The 21,872-nt window shown below is 37.6% G+C and overlaps 1 protein-coding gene across 3 annotated transcripts in view; it reads left to right on the plus strand.

Annotated features, from left to right (window-relative positions):
- The window catches only part of Akap10 (A-kinase anchoring protein 10), a 73,139-nt gene extending 52,807 nt beyond the window's left edge, over nucleotides 1-20,332 (plus strand). For all 3 annotated transcript variants that reach the window (XM_046422049.2, XM_046422050.2, XM_046422051.2), the window contains exons 13-15: nucleotides 4,008-4,060; nucleotides 4,653-4,748; nucleotides 12,926-20,332. In XM_046422049.2, the coding sequence (XP_046278005.1) occupies nucleotides 4,008-4,060; nucleotides 4,653-4,748; nucleotides 12,926-12,931 (155 nt within the window). In that variant the 3' untranslated portion in view covers nucleotides 12,932-20,332. The remainder of the gene's footprint in view (nucleotides 1-4,007; nucleotides 4,061-4,652; nucleotides 4,749-12,925) is intronic.
- Nucleotides 20,333-21,872: the final 1,540 nt, after the last annotated feature.

Raw genomic sequence — 21,872 nt, forward strand, 5'->3', positions numbered from 1 at the left:
TTATATGTAATGCTGACAGTCAAACCCAGTACCTCTTCATAGCATTTCTTGAAAACTAGAAGTTATACCTGAAATTTAAAAAAATTTTTGATATAGATGGACACATTACCTTTATTTTATTTATTTTTATGTGGTGCTGAGGATCAAACCCAGTGCCTCACGCATGCTAGGCAAGCACTCTACCACTGAGCTACAACCCCAGCCTCTACACTGGAAATTTTGATGGTTCAAGTAACATGTCATAAATTATAAGTGCTATGATATGTGATTTATATTTCTACACACACACACACACACACATTTTTGCAGTGCTAGGGAACTCAGAACCTCTCATAGGCTAGATGAGAGTTCCCTCTACCACTGAGCTACACCTATACACCCCCTGCCATACATATATAACATTTTTTAAAAGACTATATTGGTGTATACATTTAAAAATCACCTGAAAATATATGCACAAAATTCAGCAGCAGTTACTTTAAGTATTAGAAGAGGGAAGGTACCTTTTAGTTTTTATTATAACCTTTCCCCCCACGTTTTGAATTTCCTTACATTGTGCCTATGTCACTTCACCCCTTTCCCCATGGTTTCTTGTGGCAGTTGAAATAAAATCTCTCCTCTTATTGTGTCTTATGAATGTCCCCTTCTGTTTCTATTACCTTACTATGCACTACTCTTTCTTTCACAGACTAAGCTCTAATTCAACTATCCTTTATTCTTTTTCTGAGGTTTCTTTACATTTAGGGCCTCTGCAGCTGCTATTTTCCTCTGCCATGACTTTCATGCCACAACTGGCTCCTCCTTTTCTCAGCATAGTCTCTTCAGAGAGCCCTTTCCAACCCTCAAGATCTAAAATCATCTGTACTACTAACATACCACTTCTTTCTTATTCATTGACTGAAATTATTTTATTTGCATACATTCTTATAATCTTATTTTTCTCATAACTGGAATATTGCCTCTGTGAGAGAAGAGATTTTATCTGTCTTATTTGGCACTATATTCTCCAATTTTAAAATTATGCCAGGTACGTAGTAGATAGTTACTTATTAAATATTTTTTGATTGTATTAATTGATCTTTAAGAATTCCATTAGAGGGGCTGGGGATGTGGCTCAAGAGGTAGCGCGCTTGCCTGGCATGCGTGCTGCCCGGGTTCAATCCTCAGCACCACATACAAAGATGTTGTGTCCGCCGAAAACTAAAAAAAAAAATAAATATTAAAAATTCTCTCTCTCTCTCTCTCTCTCTCTCTCTCTCTCTCTCTCTCTCAAAAAAGAAAAAAAAAAAAAGAATTCCATTAGAGGGGATGGGAGTGTAGCTTGGTGATAGAGATCTTGCCTAACATTCACAAGACATGAGTTCAATCCACTGTACCACCAAAAAAAAAAAAAAAAATCATTAGAGATTATGGGTGACAAAATTCTGGACTACATAATTCCATTTAAGAAAAAATATCCAGGAGCTGGGGTTGTGGCTCAGCAGTAGAGCACATGCCTTGCATGTGTGAGGCACTGGGTTCGATCCTCAGCACTACATAAAAACAAATAAACAAAATAAAGGTATATTAAAAAAGAGATAATACATTTTTAAAAAATCCAATTCCTAACACCCCAGAGTAAAGAAAAAAAAATATTTCTTAAATTTGGCTGCCTTTTGCACACTGAGACCCTAAATTTTCTTACCCAGATTACTTTCTTCTTACGATACTCACAGAGGCTCCCCTCTCTTCTCACACCCAAATAATGAATATTTCTTAGCATTTTCAAGCTCATGCAATTTAGATAATACATTGATATATACCACCTCCCCATTCTATAGATGAAGTAATCAAGAAATGGGGACATGTAATTTGTTCAGAATACTGTCTTGATAGTAGTTGTTTACAGTTCATTTTCCCCTTCGTTTACTTTCTTCTTCCTTGCTAAGTATAGCTGGACAGAATGTTTGTCATTTACCAGCCTGTAGTTTTAATTTGAGTTTTGCATCTCTGATAATACAGCACTGAGGAAGAAAAAGTAGAATTTTGAGAAGAGTGTATCTCAGAGGCTTTTTAACAAGGTAATTTAAAAAGTTACATTAAAAATCATCTCAGAGAAAGTGTAACAAGAAGGAATTATAGAAAGATGTTGTGAGCTAAAATAAGAATGAATTGTAGTTGGGGAGTGATTGGTGTCAGAAAACACAATGCAGCAGGATTAGGAGTAATTAGAAGAGGATTTGAAGTTAGTGGTAGCGTGAATTGGAAAGAAGGTCAGATTCATGAGGCTTCCAAGGATAAGTTCAAGAGACTGCATTTCAAGGTGGAATTTGGTAGCATTTTTACTGTGCCAGCAATGGAACCCAGTGAGTTCCCCATGTAAGCTAGGCAAGTGCTCTGCTGCTGAGCCACATCACCAGCCCTATGTTGAATAGTTTAACATAGGTTCTCTGAAAGAAAAATTTAAGAGAACACACCAAAAAAAGAGTAGATAAGAGGAAGATGAGTTTATAACATGTTAAATTTGAGATTCTTTTATATAATTTCGAAATAAGGATTTGATGCTCAAGGAGGAAATTCTGAATTATTTGCATATTAAAGGAAGTTAAAGCCATAGAAGGGAATGAGATGTCCAGAAGATTACAAGTTGGAAAAAAGGGGGTGGGGGGGCTGACAATGGGGATCCTGGATAAACTCCATGTTAAAGGGGGAACACAGAATAGTCATGGAAGATATAGATATTAGAGGTAAAGAACAGAGTGTCAATAGGAAAGAGACTGTCAGTAGTGTGACTCTGCAGATAAGCCTGATGAGAAAGCAGTGCATTGATTAATTGAACAGCTGGGTGAAATTTTAGGCAAAGCATTTAACACTGTGGCTCTGTTTGTCCTCATTGACAGTAAAATTTGACCAGACCAGTATTTGACTGTATTTGAAGTTGAGTTATACTGTGGATTGGATAGAGATGACTATTTAAAATTTTGTTCTCATCCAGTTCATTTAGGTAGTCCAACTTATAACAACATGATCTGTACTAGAAGACTGTATAGGAACTGGTCTAAAGGTTTAAAAATATAATAAATGTATTATTATCTGCAGGGTTTCTGATCTCACGACTAAAAGGCTCAGGGGTCACTCCAGTTAAACTGGGCTAACTGGGCTGCATGAAATAACCACACAAGAGACACAATACCTTTTTCTTTGGGGTCACTGTGACGGCTCCTCTCACCTTAAGGGTCCACAGAAAGAGAGAGAGCACACGCTGACCCCTTTTATTGAGGAGAAGTTATTTAAATAAGGCAAGGGGTCAGGTTTCAGGGGGCTGAGTCTAACTTCATGATGTCCACTGTTAGCAGGTTGACTGACACCTGGGTAGGCCACACCCAAGGGCACAGTAAGAGAAGGGGACACACACAAGGCACTTCCATGGAAGATTCTATCCTAAACAGGGCAAGGGATTATATTACAAAGGAACAGGTGAGCATAGCTTCACCCATGGGGCTGTAGCAAGACACACCCATGCACAAGACACTGACCCTCGGACTCAAGAAGGGTGGGGAAAGCTCTGCCACATTTCTGCAACTGAGCGCCTCAGCACCCAGCCGGGGATTGTAACTCAGTCATGTGTAAGGTTGGTCTCCCACAGTTATCTCCTGATGTATTGCTAGTTTCTTACCTAAGATCAGTGTCCTGGTTAGATGTTTTTGTTTGTTTGTTTGTTTTAATGTTTACTGTAAATTTGACACTAGATAATAATTTCTTTCATCAGGTAAGGAGAGTAGGAAAAAAAAAATCTAGAATTCTGAAATAGCTTTTCAAAAGCACTTCTATGATATTTGTAAGGTAAATACTTTGTTATGGAACATACAAACATACTTGGTTTTTACCAATGGTAATATTCCTTAATGTTTTGGATGGGATCATACTAGAAAAGAATATCCATGTCTAAAAGTAACAGCTTTTAAATAAGAGCATTTTTAATGTAAAATTATGTATGAAATCTGTATTCAATTTTGTTTTGTTACTAGGATCCATGTTCTCACAAGCTATGAAGAAGTGGGTACAAGGAAATACTGATGAGGTAAATTCTACTTTTAGTATAAAAAGATCCCTTTTATAAATGCTACCCTTTTCTAAGAAAGGTTTTAAAGTTTTCTCTTTCTTTAGTTCCCATGTTTAAACAGCTTGACATATCTGTGCTCCCTTATCCAGAATATAACAAGAAAAGAAAGGCCCTTCTTAGCAATTAAGAATTGCATGGTGATGATAAGAATGATTCTAGACCACGGGACTTCAGTACAGAGACTATGGCCATTGAAGGATATCAATCCATTCAAATTTCCATCAATCAGTAGGCATGGATCATATTGCAGAAACAAAAGCTGTCCTTCCCCACTCTGATTTTACTTTCAAAAGTGGAGGCTTGCTTGAATAGCCATCTCTCATTGAGAGATGGGAGTAGAAAATGTAAAGTGTTAGATTTTGACCTTCTAATACAAAAGTAGTCATATTGGCTGACTCTAGAAAACAATGCCTGACTCTAGAAAAAATACATGGAAAATATTTGTTATTAAAATTATACCTCTATATGATTGATTTTAGACCTCTAATTATGTGCATCTTGATCCATCTAATGAGTAACCATTATCAACAGTTTAAATTACTTCCTTTAGGCCCAAGAAGAGCTAGCTTGGAAGATCGCTAAAATGATAGTCAGTGATGTTATGCAGCAGGCTCAGTATGATCAACCTATGGGGACATCTACAAAGGTAAGGATGATTTCTGTTCTGAGTTAGCTTGTGTAAAACTGAAAAGAATTATATTCCAAATGTATAAAAATTAAAAAGGACATAGGGTACATCTGTGTCTGCCTTTGAAGGGTTAACTGCTATAGGAATTGCCTTCTCATTATAAATAATTATAAAACTGATAAACTAAAAACAACTTATTTTCAAATATTGAACAGTAGGCAATATAGGACTATAATCCTTGAGAGGAGAATAATATTGAAGTGATACTTCCTTCACTGATTAGAAACAGTTTATAAAGTACAGAGAGGGAAAAACCAAACAGTGCCCGATAGGTTTACTGAATTAAGGAATTAGAAGTCAAAGTTGGAAGAGCTGTTTTGATTAGAAGTTATAGGACAAGGTACCAAAAAAGAGGGAGTGGCCTAGAAAGTGAGCTGCAGAGGAGAGTCCTCTCAAGTCCTTGGCCAAATACTAATCTCTGTATATGTGAAGTAAAAATGCATATATCTAGGCAAAGAATCCCTAGAAGTTAAGATGCTAAGTCATTTTGGCCATAATATTATATAAAACATTGCATAGTGTCCTCACAAAGGATATGTCTTATTACTAGAGCTAAATTAGCCCTAGTAATTTTAAACTTAACCAAGTTTAAAAGCAAATTTTGAAAGGATTGAAATGCTCTATGAATAATAACTCCATGCCAAGACAATCTTCCTTAAAGGAATACAACAAAATTGAGCACTCCACAGTATAAAGTTACCATGTTTATCATCCAATCAAAAATTACTAAGCATGAAAGGAAGCATAGACTGGACCCATAACTAGGGAAGATTCAATCATAAAAACAGGCTCAGAAATGCTGAAATTAGCAAAGGCCATAAAACAACTAGTTTAAAAAGACTCAAATGGAATTTCTTGAAATAAAAAAAATATTGTATCTGACCTGGCACAGTGATATACGCCTGTAATCCCAGTGGCTCTGGAGGCAGAGGCAGGAGGATCACAAGTTCAAAGCCAGCCTCAGCAATTTAGCGAGGCACTAAGCAACTCAGCCAGACCCTGTTTCTAAATAAAATACAAATAGGTGTGGGGTAGAGTGACCCTGAGTTCAATCCCTGGTTACACCCGCCCCCCCCCAAAAAAAAAAAATTGTATCAAGTGAAAAATACTGCATGAGATAAATACCTGCTTAGAAGCCATAAAAGGATTAGTGAAAAACAGTGGAAATTATCCAAAAATAAGTACAACAGAGAGAAGACTGGGAAGAAAAAAGTATAATCCCGATTACTCAGAGTGTGAGGCAAGAGGATCACAAGTTCAAGGTCAGCCTCAGCATGTTAGCAAAATCCTGCCTCAAAAATAAAAAATGAAAAGGACGGGGGATGTGTGTAGCTCAGTGATAGAGTGCCCCTGGGTTCAGTCACTAGTGAGGGCTGGGGAGGGAAGCTGAACAAATAATGATTAAAATTTTTCATATTTGATGAAAATAAAAATAATAGTCTTCTTGTCAAAATGTAAACAAGCCAGAAGATAGCTGAACCAACATCTTTAATATCCAAGAAGAAAAACAGCCTAAACAGTGAAGATATCTTTTTAAATGAAATAAAAATACTTTTATCAAATGAAACCTTAAAGAAATTCATTTTTTGCAGACCTACAATTAAAATAAATCTTAAGAAAGTTCTTCAAGGAGGACAGAGTGGTACCAGCTAGAAATTTCATCTGTAAATAAATGAGTAACTAATTTGATCTTGTTCCCCCACCCCTTTCTTTTTTCTTTTACACATTTTACTGGGAATTGAATCTAAGGGTTGGCACATGCTAGACAAATGTTCTACCACTGAGGTACATCACCAGCCCTATTTTATTTTTTTATTTTGAGACAGGGTCTTGCAGGTTGATCAGGCTGGCCTTGAATTTGTGATCCTCCTTTTTACATTTTTAAAATATATTTTTATGTTTAAGAGGCTTTTTTGTTTAGTTGATTTTGGTTTGGTTTGAGTTTTTTGTTGTTTTTGGCTTGTTTGTTTGTTTTTAAAGTACTAGAGTTAGAATTCAGGGGTGTTTTACCCCTATAATCCCTGCCCTTTTTATTTATTTTGAGACAGGGTCTTGCTAAGTTTTCTATTCTGGCCTTGAAATTAGGGTCTTCCTGCCTCAGCATTCTGAGTCACACGGATTATATACCACCATTTCCTGAAAGAGATAATTATTTAAAACCAAACAATAACAGTGTGTTGTAGGGTCTATAACATACATAGAAGTAAAATGTACTATAATACAAAGAACAGGAAGGAAGAAGTGAAAATAAACTTTTAAGATTCTAACTTTAAAGATGAGGTCGTATGATGTACCCATAAACCTTAAGAGCAAACATAAAAAATGAGTTGTATAGGTGATAAACCAATAGTGAGAGATAAACCAAGCCCCCCCAAAATACTGAATCTAAAAGATACAGGAAAAGAAGAAAAAGAAGAAGAAAGAACTGGTTGGACAAATAACAAGATGATAGATTTAAACCAATCATATTAATAATTACATTACAAATGTAAATGAGAGATTGTCAGATTGGATAATAAAACAACAGGTTTAAAGTAAAAAGTAGAAGTAAAAATAAATATTATGCAGACACTATCAAGTAAGCTGGCCGGATGCAGTGGCGCACGCCTGTAATCGCAGCAGCTTGGGAGGCTGAGGCAGGAGGATCAAAAGTTCAAAGCCAGCCTCAGCAATGGCAAGGTGCTAAGCAACTCAGTGAGACTCTAACTCTAAATAAAATACAAAAAAGGACTTGGGATTGGCTCAGTGGTCGAGTGCCCCTGAGTTTAATCCCTGGTACAAAAAAAAAAAAAACTGAATAGCTGTTTCTAGAAATTAGAGTAAACTTTAAGGAGTATTACCAGACATAGAATCATCCAGAAAATATGAATACATCAATAACAGCTTCAGAATACATGAAGCAAAACTGAGAACTGCATGGAGAAATACCACAACCCCATAGTAACTGTTGGAGATGTCAACGGTTCTTTCTCAGTAATAGAATTTAATGTGCACATGGAAGATTCATCAAGATATTCTTAGCCATGAAACAAAGTCAGTAAATTTTATATATGCTATAAGGGCCAAGGTTTATTTTTTCTACATATTTGTTCTTATCCATTAAAAAAATCATATTGCTGGGCTGGGGTTGTGGCTCAGTGGTAGAGTGCTCCCCTAGCACATGCAAGGTCCTGGGTTTGATCCTCAGCACCACATATAAATTTTTTAAACAAAGATATTGTGTCCAACAACAATTAAGAAATAAATATTTTTAAAAAATCATATTGCCAATCTTAGGATTTCAAGGATTCTTTTTTTGGGCAGGGGAGGGCAACTGGAGATTTAATGCAGAGGTACTTAATCACTGAACCACGTCCCCAAACTTTTTTATTTTGAGACAGACTCTAAATTGCTAAGTCTGGCTTTGAACTTTTAATTCTCCTGCCTTAGCTCTCAAGACACTGGGATTACTGCACCCTCCAGTTTAAGGATTCTTTATGTATTCTGGATAAAATTCCTTCATCAGAAAGATGTTTGCAAATACCTTCTTCTAATCCAAAGCTTTGTTTTCTCATTTTCTTAACAGAATCTTTTTTTTTTTTTATCTTTATTTTTATTTGGTGCTGAGGATCGAACCCATAGCCTCACACATGCTAGGCGAGCACTCTACCTCTGAGCCACAACCCCAGCACTCCCACCCCTTTTTAACAGAATCTTTTGAAGAGCAGCTTTCACTGTTGGTGAAGTTCAGTTTATCTTTACTTTGCCCCTTATTTGATGGCTCATACTGGGTATGACCTAAGAGATCTTTGCTTAGGCAAAGATTTTGACTATGTCAAAATCCTGAAAATTTTCTTCCACAGGTTTTAGAGTTTGAGCTTTTATATTTAAGTCCATGATCTATTTTGAGTTAAATTTTATATATGCTATAAGGGCCAAGGTTTAATTTTTCTACATATTTGTATATATAAAACCAGTTGTTTCAGCACCATAGGCTGACAAAGATGGTCTTTTCCCCCAATTGAATATCTCTTGGCACATATTCTAAAAATCAATTGGCTACTTGTGGGTCTACTTCTGCACTCTATTTGCTCCATTGACCAATGTCCACCTTTATGCAAATACTATACTGCCTTGACTGTACATTCCCTCCTCATCCATTAAACCTGTTAATAGCTATTAGGTGCTATCAGATGTAGGAAGTTCTCTTATATTCCTAGTGTCCTAAGAGTTTTTGTTAGCAATGGCTGTTGAGTTTTACCAAATTCTTTTTATACATCTATAGATGATCATGTTAATAGGGTAAATTATACAAATTGATTTCCAGATGTTAAAGAACCTTGCATTTCTAGGATATCCCCTACTTGTCATGATGTATTACCCTTTCTATGTATTGCTGGATTAGCTTCCTTATATTTTTGTCAAGAATTTTGTGTGTATGTCCATGATGGAAACTAGTCTGTAGTTTTCTTACAATGTTTTTGTCTGATTTTTGGTGTCTTTGTCTGATTTTTGGTGTCTAGGTAATTCTGGTCTTACACAAGGAGTCAGGAATGAGAACCCTTTCTTTATTTTCCTAGAACTTTGCCTAGAATTGGTATTCTTTAAATTATATTTGAGCCTAGAACTTTCTTTGTGGAAAGGTGTTTAACTACACAATCTAATAGATATAGTCATTACTCAGGTTTTCTATTGCTTCTTGCATGAGCTTTGGTAATTTGTGTCAAGGAATTTCTCCATTTCCCTAAATTATTAAACTTATTAGTATGGGGCTGGAGCTGGAGCTTAGTGGCAGAGTGCTTGCCTAGCATGTGCAAGGCACTGGGTTCGATCCTTAGCACCATATACAAATAAATTAAAGGCATTCTGCCATCTACAACTACAAAATTTTTAAAAACTTATTAGCATGAAGTTGTTGATAATATATCCCTACTGTCATTTTAAAAAATTAAATAAATAACTTTATTTATGATACTTCACATATTAAAAATGCCAACTATATAGCAACAAAAGTCCCATAAATTTTAACTGAGGCACAACTACCAATAAAATCAAGGCCCTTTGAAAAATCAAAGATAATGGAATATCAGGGAAGAGAAGTTTTGTTTTCCCAAAATAGACTGTAACAAATGAACTTACTTCCCTGACCCTTAAGGTTCACAATGAGAAAACTTTCTTTTAAGGGCATCCCCAGTCAATAAACTGATCAATTGACCTATATTTATAAAAATAAACCCTATAGTTAAGAAAAATATATTAAATGCCCTCCATACCCAGAATATAATAAAACTTTTGACACCAGAATGATAAGCCTCTCAGCCAGTCATCAAGTTCACCTGAACAGCAGTGTATACACACCATAGTGTATACACTGAGAAAATATATGGATGTCAGATACTCACATGATAAGGCACCCAATATCATTTTTTTAGGGAAATACAAATTAAAGTTAGTGATATTCCACTACATACCCAAAAGAAAGCTAAGATTAAAAAGAGTGACATTAATTACCATGTATTAGCAAGAATGTACAACAATTTTATTATTGGTGGGAATAAAAAAAGACAGCAAACACTTTGAAAAACAGTTTGACAATTTCTTATAAAGTTAATTGTAAATTAACTAGCCCGATATATTTTCTTAGGAAATCTGGTGTCCAATTTTTTTTTTGAAGTTTTTTTCTTCTTAGACTGATCATACTCCTCAGAGAAAACTCAAGATAAAGTGTAGGCTGCCAGGTTTTTAGGAGCAAAATAGGGCAAAAGAGGGCTCAGTGTTATATTCACCCCTTCCTTGATCACCCTTTTCTCAGTACAGCATCCTTGCCCTCAGTGTGTCTAACCTACTTTGCTCAGAGATCTCAGGCTTTTCTGCTGGCATTAGGGTTAGTTGCCTGACTGGATAGTTTGTAGAGTAATCCATTTAGGTGTTTCTAATTCTAACTTGTTTAACAAGTTTTCATGCTTGTACCCACTCTCATTCCCCTTATTGGGTACAGGTGCCATCACTTTCCCAGGCAAGGTTGCTCCTCAGCTTCTCTAGTTTTAGGATTGAGATTTTCAATTCTGCAAAAGCTGGTTTCAAGAAGGAGCAAGCTTGGTTTGGTGGCACATACCTGTAATCCCAGTGATTGCAAGTTCAAGGCTAACCTCAGCAACTTAGTGAGACTCTGTCTTAAAAATCAAAGTGTCTGGGGTTGTGGCTCAGTGGTAGAGTACCCCTGCATTCAGTCCCCAGTAACACACACACACACACACACACACACACACAGAATCCTTTTTATTTTATTTTTTTCAATTTTCTGTAATGCTAACAATTGAACCAGGGCCTTGAGCATGCTAGGTAAGCATTCTATCACTGAACTATACCCCTAACCACCCCCCCCCCCAAAAAAAAAATATGTTCAGTGACATCATATATCCCTTAGTAGGTTAGAGGGCTTGAATTTGGTTTAGGTCCAGCATCACTCTTTCCCTGCTAAATGTCTAACTTTTTCCTCTGAGAACTGTCATTACCAAACTTGGTTTAATTGTGAACTTTTCACTGGGCTGATTCATACCAAAGCCCTATTCATTTTTGCATACTCTATCCTTTTTTCTGTATAAGGGTGATAATTTTTGTCTATATTTATCTTTTGGCTCAGGCAAACCTAAAATAGTAAAGAGCAAACTAAAGGTGTATGAAGACATACAAGGTAGTTATTTTTGTGATTCTCCATTATCAGGTTGATGATAAAATGTTTGAATAAGAAAATGTTCTTTAGAAACTATTTTGGAAAGCAGATGTTTATAATTCAGGTTTTTCATTTGAGTTATGTATTTAGATTTTATTACCACATGCTTTTCATTTTTAGGATATATGGGTATATTTTGCTGTCTTTTATATTTTGAGCTTCCTAGGCCTTGTCTTTGGCTTGTCAGGGCATCTATCTGTCCTACCTGTCCCTCAGAGATCAGTGGTTTATTGCTATGAAACAACAACAACAAAAAAAGCAAAAACAAAAAACACTAAGCTATCAGGACTAGCTGAATCTGTTTAATTAATTAATTAATTTCACAGTGCTGGGTGTCAGTGGCTTCACAAATGCTATCCAAATGTTCCACTACCAGACTGTCCCCAAGCTTTTGAATCCATTTTTAGGCAATATGTGTGACCTTTTGCAAGTGACTTTGCTTCTTCAGTACCTCATTTTCTCTCAATAGATTAGAGAGATTGCATAAGAAGACCTCAAAAGATCCCCTTCTAATTCTCATTCCATGACTTTATGAAAATAATGAGCAATCCCTAGACCCATGCAGGATCACTCAGTCTGTTTAGCCCATGTTGATTCCTCCCTCTGCTTTGAACCCCCAGCTCTGCATTTGCCTATAGAATAGGCTTAGACATTTTGTGTGAACTACCTCACATCATTACTGAATTGTTTGATGAGCATTTGCCATCAAACAATTGTTTCTGCAATGTTTGTTTCTTCCCCAGTACTCTAAATAAAAGAGACACTCAGTCTTGTGAGCTTTGTGGTATTACATATTATGGTTTTATTGTCATTTAATGAGTCCCTGTGGTCAGTTATTTTGGATATTTGATGTTTATACCTGTTACAAACAACATTTTTATGAATGTTTTGTAAGTCTTTACCTTCTCTTATGCTGTAGGGTTAATTTCCAGAAGTAGAATTACTCTGTCATAAAGTGAAACCATTTTTCATTCTGATATTGCCAAAACAAAAAGATTCAAGCAAGTACTTAACCTCTTTAAACTTCTATGCACTCATATGTAAATGAGGAGATTTATATTTTATTTATTTATTTATTTATATTTTTTTTGAGATGCTATTTTATTTTATTTATTTTATTTTATTTTTTTTTAGTTTGTTACCTATTTAATCTTTTTTTTTAAAATTTTTTATTATTGGTTATTCAAAACATTACATAGTTCTTGATATATCATATTTCACCCTTTGATTCAAGTGGGTTATGAGCTCCCATTTTTACCGAGATTTATATTTTACTTCTCAAGACTTTAGTCAGTTTCTGAACTGTCATAAGCTCTGATGTATAGTAAACACTGTGTAAATGATTGCCTTCTTCTTTTGTCTGTATTAATAATATGTTACTTGTTACAGAGATGTTACCTTACCTTATACTTTTTCTTTTCAGCTATGACTCAAGAACTGAGATAAAGGAAATCTGCTTTTGAAGTATAAGAGAACTTTTTTTCCTTTGGTTGGATTCTTCAACACAGCCAATGAAAACAGCACTGTATTTCTTTTCACTGATATAACACTGTTATTTCCAGGAATGAATGGGAGACAATCCTAGACTTCCACCATATTGCATAGTAACATGTAGACATAAATGATGCACATGATGTTCATACAGTGAGTCACAAAGCTACAAAGTGGTATTGTTTACATTACTAGAAAATTATTAGTTTTCCAATGGCAATAACCCATGTATGAGAGAGTTAGCCCACTGAAATAGACAGGGACCACATCCTGTGAGAGGCAGATAAGCATAGAGCTGATATTTGGTGCACATTCTTAGAGCAGGAGTCCATCTCAAGCAGAATTATAAAACGTGGCAGAGGTGCTTTGCTTTGTCCTCCTAAAATTAACAGGTGAGTCATCCCCACTCAGAGTCAGGCAGCTCTCAGTGGCAATGTGTGGAACTGGGTGAGAGTTCCTTGTGTAGTCTTCACAGAAGCATTAATTTAGAAAGAAACAGACAAATCGCAGGTCATGTTTCAGTGACATTGTCCTTTCCTTTGGTGGCAGCATATCCTTAAAACCAGTCTCTCCCTGTTAACAAAAGGGCAAATTTAGTTTACTTTGAGCATTAGGTCTTGCTCCTCTGGAGCAAGCAGCAACATTTACTACGCTCCAGTTACTTAACTTCCCTTTCAGAATGCATGTGGGAGGAAAGACATAAGGATCACTCCAGTTTTTTCCCTGTGGTACCTCGAACAAAATGTTTATTCACAGATTATAATTTTGTTTTTTAAAGTGGGGAGAAAAGTACTCAACTTGCTTGATTGCCTCCCCCATTTTTTGCTGTGAGTGGGAAGTGTGCAGTGGTGGCCTTTTTTCTTTTTGTCTTCAGTACAGAAAGACTCACTCATTGCCCTTCTGCTCAGGCGACTTTGCATTGGGACTGCACAGCCATCAGCAAGGTGGCCCAGTTGACATGCACACTCCGCCAGCCACACCATGCCAGTGCTTCCTCTCTGTGTGTAAATGAAGGGATAGAATGTTCTCTTAGGTGTTACTGCTTTTGCTCAGACTTTGCAAAAAAGAAGAAGAGAAAAAAAAAGGAGATATATATATGCATAAATATATAATTATTAATCACCTCTCTCCTTGAGAAAGTCTTGATTGAATAGAGAATTTATTCATTGCAATATTGATTGTATAGAGGCACACTGTTTCATCAACAGAAGAAGCAAAAAGGCTGTGTATAAGTTTTTTGGTACTATGTACCACCTCTGTTCTTATAAAGCTGAAGTATTCATGTACTTAAACCATATTCTATTTAATTGTGTTTGATTTTAAATATATATATATATATGAATTATATTTAAAATGGTGTCAGCTTTCTGCTTTCAGGGCATTTATGGCTCTTCTGTTGAAATTTATTGATCCCGCCTAATATTTCCATTTGCTTTACAAAAACCCAGAATACAAGCCACTACTGGATTTAGCCTTGTGTTTGGAGTGTAGGCATAGACTTGAAGTCTTTATTAGGTGTATATGCTGTGATTAATTTATTTTGTTCTTTTAGCAAAATATTTCCATCCATTTCACATTGCTTCAAACTTTAAATAGGAGAAAAGCAATATAAAGGTCTTAGAATTAAATGTGGTTTTGGGTGACTGTTGCTGCCTCTGCATGTTTTCGACTAACAATTTCTGTAAAACTCTAGGCTATTCAAACTTAGTGCTTTCAATTAAGATAATTTCTAGTCATTTCTTTGTATACATTTTGTGCTTCTGAGTTAGAGATGCCAGTAGTCATAAACTTCTTATAAAGACAAGATTAGCAAGTTTGAGATTTGGTTACCCTTTTCTGCCTCACCTGCTATGAAACACAGAAGCAGCTTTGGTCTGAAATTATTAGCCAGATTTCATATTTGATCTAAAGTAAGTCCTTGTGCTCCTTTTAAAATTGGAATGGAATTCATCTGTTATTGAGCAATTGCTGTGTTCCAGGTTCTATGCATTGTGCCCATAAAATATAATTCCCTGGCAGGGTTTTTATAGGTGCAAGTAATCAGTTGTTCACTCTTTATCATGTCATTGACATCAACTCATTGTTTAAAAAGTAAAAATAATAGTGAGAAAGTGAAACTTTTTGTAATTTGGTGTCTTTATCACACCTTTATAAATTTGATGAGAGTGAAAAGCATTGTCAGCCAAATCCAGTGAAGAGCAATAAAACAGGGAGCAATTTATTGTAACTTTTTCTACTTGGGGTCCAATATTCACTACAGCTTTATGAAATGTAAGTGGTTTACAATACTGGAACTTTGACTAGTTCAGTAGAAATTTGGAGGGGAAGGTCATTCTGAATTGTAGGAAATCTAAACTTCATTGCTGTTTTATTTAGCTAAGCCACTGATCTGTCTATTGACACTGTTTGGGATCCTTCCTGACTCAAAAGTTTAACACTCCTATGTTTGTACAGTGATCTTTCTTTTGCCCTTTCATCCCTATCCCCCACATTCCGATTGATTGGACCAGGGCTCAACTCCTGACCAGATAGGCCCAAGACAATTCTTTATTTGAAGAATTTTGCATGAGGAAGAAATGGTGGTTTGGATGTGGCACTTAGAAAAGAGTTGGCAGTGCATGGGCAAGCCTAAGAGAGCAGCTGCCTTGGTAACCCTCAAGACTGTCCTGATTTCTGCATCCAGTCCTGCATCCTTGTGTTGGACTCCACTCATCCCTCAGCAATGCATAGAGTGAATCAACCCAAAGTTAGTATTACATAGCAACCAGAAGAACCTTGACTAAATCCTGCCAGACTGCTCTAATTCCTAATGATCATGTGTGTTCTGCATGTCTTCAAGGTATTGCATTCTGGGAAAGACTTTTTCTTTAGTAAACCTTCCTTGGTCATGGTATATTATCTCAAAATGGAATCCTAACCCAATGGAACTAAGAGACACTCACTCATTTTTGTAATAAGAAGTTAGGCCTCAGTAAAGTCCCTTACTGCTGGGTGCAATGACACACACTTGTAATCCAGGGGCTTGGGAGGCTGAGGCAGGAGGATCACGAGTTTAAAGCTACCTTCAGCAAGAGCAAGGCACTAAGCATCAGTGAAGGTCCTGTCTCTAAATAAAATACAAAACAGGGCTGAGGATATGGCTCAGTGGTCAAGTGCTCCTGAGTTCAATCCCTGGTTGTCTGTGTCCCCCAGTCTCCCCACCCCCACCAAAAGAAAAAGAAAAGTTCCTTACCTATTGCAGGATGGTCACCATGAGAACTTAGTCGTCTTCCTAGGCCAGGGCCTCTTCATGTTTCTCTGTATTCTGCACTCATCAATGTAATAAACCCAGAAATAGAAGGCATTTCAGTTCACATAAGCTTAAAATGAGAGGAGGGGGCTAATTGTTATAAAAATCTATAAATGCTAACCACTTCTATGACCAGGCCAGATTCTAGCTTTTGGATAGAGTCAAGGGAGTAAAAACCTTCAAGGTTACAACCTGTGGGGTTCACACTCTGATGCCCTTTCCAGGAAGGCACTGAGGAAGGCTTACTGCTAAGGCAGGATTAGAAATGGCTCCAAGTAGCAGGAGAATGGTACTGTGGATTCTGAACTAGTGGGAGTGGTCATAAAAGACACTGGGGGGGACTTGTGTGAGCAAAAACCCAAGGACATTTATCTTCAGTTGGGGTTTTGCCTTCCCTTTTCTGCTTGCCTAACACACAGGAAAGTGAGTATTCTTGCTTTAGTGAGTATCACTAAAGTATTTCCTCAGTTTGTGTCTTTCAAACTCTGTGCTGGCACATTCAGGATGCCACAAAACTTCCCTGGAACTTCCCTTGCCTAAGACTGGTAGTGCATCTGTTACCAGATGGCACCACGGAAAGGCATCTGGATGAGTGGGCCTTTAGATGTTCCATGAGTAGATCTTGTAAGCATGGGCTGGGTCAGGGATTCTCTGGGCCCAGTCTCTCTATGGCAGGTATGCAAGCAGCCTAAAAAGAATGGGCTTCAGCTTGAAGAAAGTTGAGATTTGCCAAAGAGCAAATGAGAGATGACGATTGTGACAACTGCCCTTTTCCCTCATCTTCTAATTTCCAAGTCCCATTGTCTTGAATGTGCCTTCAGGCACATCCCTAAATGATCTCAAGCTGGCCTCTTCTACATCATGGTAAGAATCCCATAATGCCATACAACATGTGAGAGTGGTGCTGGCTTAAAGAAGCACCTGGTCAGGGCTTGGCCTTTCAGGTTAAGTGTAGCTCTAGGTGGAGGGCCCCAGCCTCAGGAGCTCATCAAAGCCCCACAGTCCCTTTCAGATTTTAGTTTTCTTCATTTTCGTGAAGAGCAACCACCATTCCTTCTGATTATTCAAGTATTGGTTTCATAAATGTCCACCCTATAAGTATCAGGCCTGTTTATCCTGAAGGGACACAGAAAGGAATAAAACAAACTTTTAGACCCTTTGGAACTTATATTCTACTGAAGAGATGGAAATTGGAATTAGCATCTAAAATGTACTGTGGGCAAGAGATGTGCCTCCGTGGTAGAACATGTGTACCATGCACAACGTCCTGGGCTCCAGCCCCAGCCCTCTCCCCTGCCCCAATAGGTTAATAAGATATGTGCTGGGTTTTTTGACTCAAGATGGCCTTTTGAGCCTATGATTTAACTCCTCTACCCACCCCTAAAGTCCTACTGTAAGTCATCAAGCTCCTGCGAAGCTCATAGGGAGAACTGTAGCTTAAAGGAGGAGAGACATGGGGCCTGAGAAGGCATGCCCTTCCATGAGAATGGGTTGCTGTGTCATTCCATTTACTTGCTGCAAGATTAGAACTTTTGGTACTTATTTAGGCTTTGAGTAAGGTGTGGACATCTTGATGTCTGACCATGAAGACCAGACTGTCTCTAAAAAGGGCAAGGATTAGAAGAGCTCATAGGATCAGTCTCAGCTCAGTTAGGACATGTCGATTCTTAGAAACCAGAGACAAGACTAATGTGTGCATATAATATAAAATCATGACCTTGGGAAAACCTGCCTAGCTACTGAACTAAGTCCATGAAATGATGAGCTCCTTGAAAGTTCTACTTTAATGATAATAATAAACAGCATAATTGAGTACTTGCCATAGGCCAAGAACTATCTCATCTGACTCTTATGACAATCTTGAAAGGTAAGTGCTTATTTTTTCCTTTCTTATAAATGAGGAGACTGAAGGTTTTAAGGTAAAGGAATTTTCCAGAATCTCACACCCAAGCTGTGAGACTGCCTCTTAACACTGCTATGCCTGGCAAAAAATAGATGTTTGCTCTTCCTTCTTTTGTTTTCCCCATTAGCAATACTCACCATGGAGTAGCAGATGTCAAAGACTTAAGAAAAATTTATTTACCTTAAAGCAGTAGTTCTTAAACTTTCACATGTCTGGATCCCTTGAAAAGATGTTTTGAAACAGGTTTCTGGGCCTAACAACCAATTTCTGATTTAGTAGATCTGGGGTGGAGCCTAAGAATTTGCATTTTACCAGTTTCCTAGATGATGATACTGTTGCTTTGCTGCAAATTGAGAAATGAGTGTTTTCATTCCTGTTTATTTGAAATGCCATGCTATATAAAATGTAATTTGAAGACCTATTATTCATGACTCACTCAAAGAGGCAAAAGTCCTTTATTAGCATACAGATGTTTATCAGAGCTGAACACTACCACCATCTAAGCACCAGCCCCCTTTCTCAGTCCCTAGGAACCTGAACATGTCTGAGACCCTGAAATCTTGTCTCATGCAAGAGTAAGGGTTAGAAGAGGCCACAGACCAGTTCCACCCCCATAGTCATCAGTAGTTTTCAGTTCTCCAGCTTCAGTGCCTTTGCTGGGAACCCTGACATATTCCTTCAGGCTGTGGTTTGGGCCTATCTGGATGCTACTCGAGGTCCCCATGGAAACTTTTGAACAAATCCTGTCTGATCCATTTCCTATAGTTTGTCTTGTAGGTTTTTGATGCCAGCTGCCCTCTGAGGTCCTGACCATACCTTTCCTGGCCCATCTCCTTTGCTGTCCACCTTCCTAAGTTCCATAGGATACAGGTACCTCATTCTTTGATCTTCTCTTTCCTCTCCATTTCTTCCTCCAACACGTATTTCCTGAGGGCCTGTTATATGCCTGTTCTAGTTGCCATAGATACAGTGCTATCCAGGGCAGACCCGGCATCTGTCCTGCAGTCTAGAAAATGAATAGAGACAATTCAGTCTGATGAGTGCTGTGAGAGACAGTAGGGACCTGTTGGGGGCAATTTTGGTGTGATACCTTCTCCTTTTGTGATTCACAAACTTCTTGACCGTCTCAATCTTTCTCTAGGACCTACCCATTCTGCACATCTCTTTCCTCAAGATAACTATTTCTTGGCTTGGGGATGTAGCTCAGCTTGTGTGTGAGGCCCTGAGTTCCATCCTACGCACTGCAGAAAAAGAAGAGAAATCATTTCTTAATAGTCATGGTGTGCTGGTCACTCCCAACCCCGTGACTGGACCAGGATTCCTTACCAGCATCCTCCATAAGCTCCTTGACAAATCCTTGCTCCATATCCTCATTTAAACCCTTGCCACCTGGGAAGACTGTCCTCTGATCTCCACTGTTTGCTTGGCTCCAGTCCACTCCTGACTCCATTCTCCAAGATACCACTTCTAGCTTTCTTCACTCCTACCCCAGGCCATCCCAGGAAACATCACTGCTCATGATGTTGATCTGCCCAACAACCTTTTGCTATTTCATTCCTCAGTCACCCATATAACCATCCTTGTCATTTCCTGCAACTGTTCTACGCCTGGCTGCTCCTCACATTTTAGCCCATACCAGCCTCAAGCAAGGCAAGTTTGTATAGTTGTAGTTTCCTCCTATTGGAATGGATTAAATAGAAGGAAAAACTTGACTATTCCAGGAAAGTGTTCCCTCACTATTACAGGAGTTAGATTTTTCAAACCAGCCTTTCAAAGAGCTATTTCAAAAGCAATAAGCAAGTGGTTCTAAGGTTTACAAACATAGACCTACATGATAATTGGGTGTGAGGAAGAATGGTCCTAAGGTGATGACTTGGATCAGACTTTCCAGTGAGTGTCAAAGGCATGTTTTAAAAAGTGCTGCTACTCAAACAACTTAAGACACAAGGGATGGAGGTGTGCTTCAAAAAACTCTGGCTATAGATCTAAAGACTGAAACACAAGATGCTTGTAGAGAATTTGAATAAAAATTGTTACTTGAAACATGAGAATGGGAAAAAAGCAATATTTTGTATTACTGTATTATTGTATATACTGTTATTTTAAATAAGCATGTATAAGTAAATAAATTAGCTATTATAAATAGACATCTGACTATTTAATCAACATTCCTAAAAGTATGAATACACAGATGAATATCATAATTTTTTTTTTAAAAAATTCTTTTTCTTTTGAAATCGGAACTTGCTATGTTTCCTGGGCTGGTCTTGAACTCCTGGGCTCAAGCAATCCTCCTGCCTCAGCCTCCCAAGTAGTTGGAACTACAAGCACATACCATCATGCCTAGCTCAAAAATTAAGGAAATGGGGATTTACCTTAAATATAACATTACCTGTTTGCATAGCATTATTTGCTAAGTCCAGATTCCTTATTGAGCATTGAAGATATTGACAGACCTAATCTGAAACTATGAATCTTCAATTCATTTTTGGTTCTCAGAGCTGCTGCCTTTGCTCAAGCAATGCCCATAATCTAAAATGTCTTTCCCCACAGTCTAAAGAAGTCCTTTTCATCTCCAAAGTCTTTGTCACTGCCTCTTTTGCTTCCTCCTTCCAAAAAGTCTTTCCTGATATCCAATTCAGTTGAGTCCCCCTGTGCTGCCCTAACACAGTGTCCAGTTTGGAACCATTGAGTTGATTCAGGATGGGTGTGATGTGGTGCATGCCTGTAATCCCAGCAACTTGGGAAACTGAGGCAGAAGGATAACAATTTCAAAGCCAGCTTCAGCAACTTAGCAAGACCCTGTCTCAAAATAAATAGGGATGGGGATGTGGCTCAGTAGTTAACCACCCCTGGGTTACACACACAAGAATTTTTAATCATGGTCTGTCTCCATCACCAGATGGGAATGAGCTCTCCCAAAGAGCTGGGTTTCTCCTAGGAAATGCTAGGTGGAAAAAGTTTACTCTAAATGAAGCAGGCCAAGTTAATGGCCTTTCTAGGCTCATCTACCCAGACTCAGAACTAAGCCTTCCTACAATTGGGGGCTGAAAAACCCTATCTACTCTAGCCAGAGGCTAATTTTGAGATGTTCCTCTTGGATTAGTCCAGCAATTCACAAGCCATCATTTATGGGTGCTCAGGTGCCCCTGGAACCCATTCTGGAAGTCTGTAAAGCCAAAATTAATTTTATACTAACGCTAGATGGATTGTTTTTGTCCCTGTATGAATATTTGCACTAAAGATGCAAAACTGATGGGTGAAATTTCCGGCAACAGGAAGAGACACTAAACTGTACCTGTCATTACTTTATTCTTCAACAACATGCACTCTCCAGGAGGGGGAAAGCCAACTTCCCATAACAATGTTCTTGGTGCATCAATAAGAATTACTGGTTTTGTGAAATCTTAACCCTTGAGTACGTTTGGGTTTTTTTGTTGTTTCTTGTTTTTGAGAGAGAATATCTTTTTTGTAGATGGACACAACACAATGCCTTTATTTTTATGTGGTGCTGAGAATCGAACCCGGGTCCTGCCCGTGAATAAACAACACATACCATGAAGCTTCTTACCAATAGGAATTATCAAAGTAATTTAACAAATAATTTGTGTTAACCTTATATTGGTAAGAAGCTTCATGGTATGTGTTGTTTATTCAGAGACTAAAATAGAATGTTTATTCATATTT

The sequence above is a fragment of the Marmota monax genome, unplaced genomic scaffold (genome assembly GCF_021218885.2).
Source record: "Marmota monax isolate L192 unplaced genomic scaffold, Marmota_monax_Labrador192_F-V1.1 WCK01_AAM20220418_F8-fsc00311, whole genome shotgun sequence".
Classification (NCBI taxonomy): Eukaryota; Metazoa; Chordata; class Mammalia; order Rodentia; family Sciuridae; genus Marmota; species Marmota monax.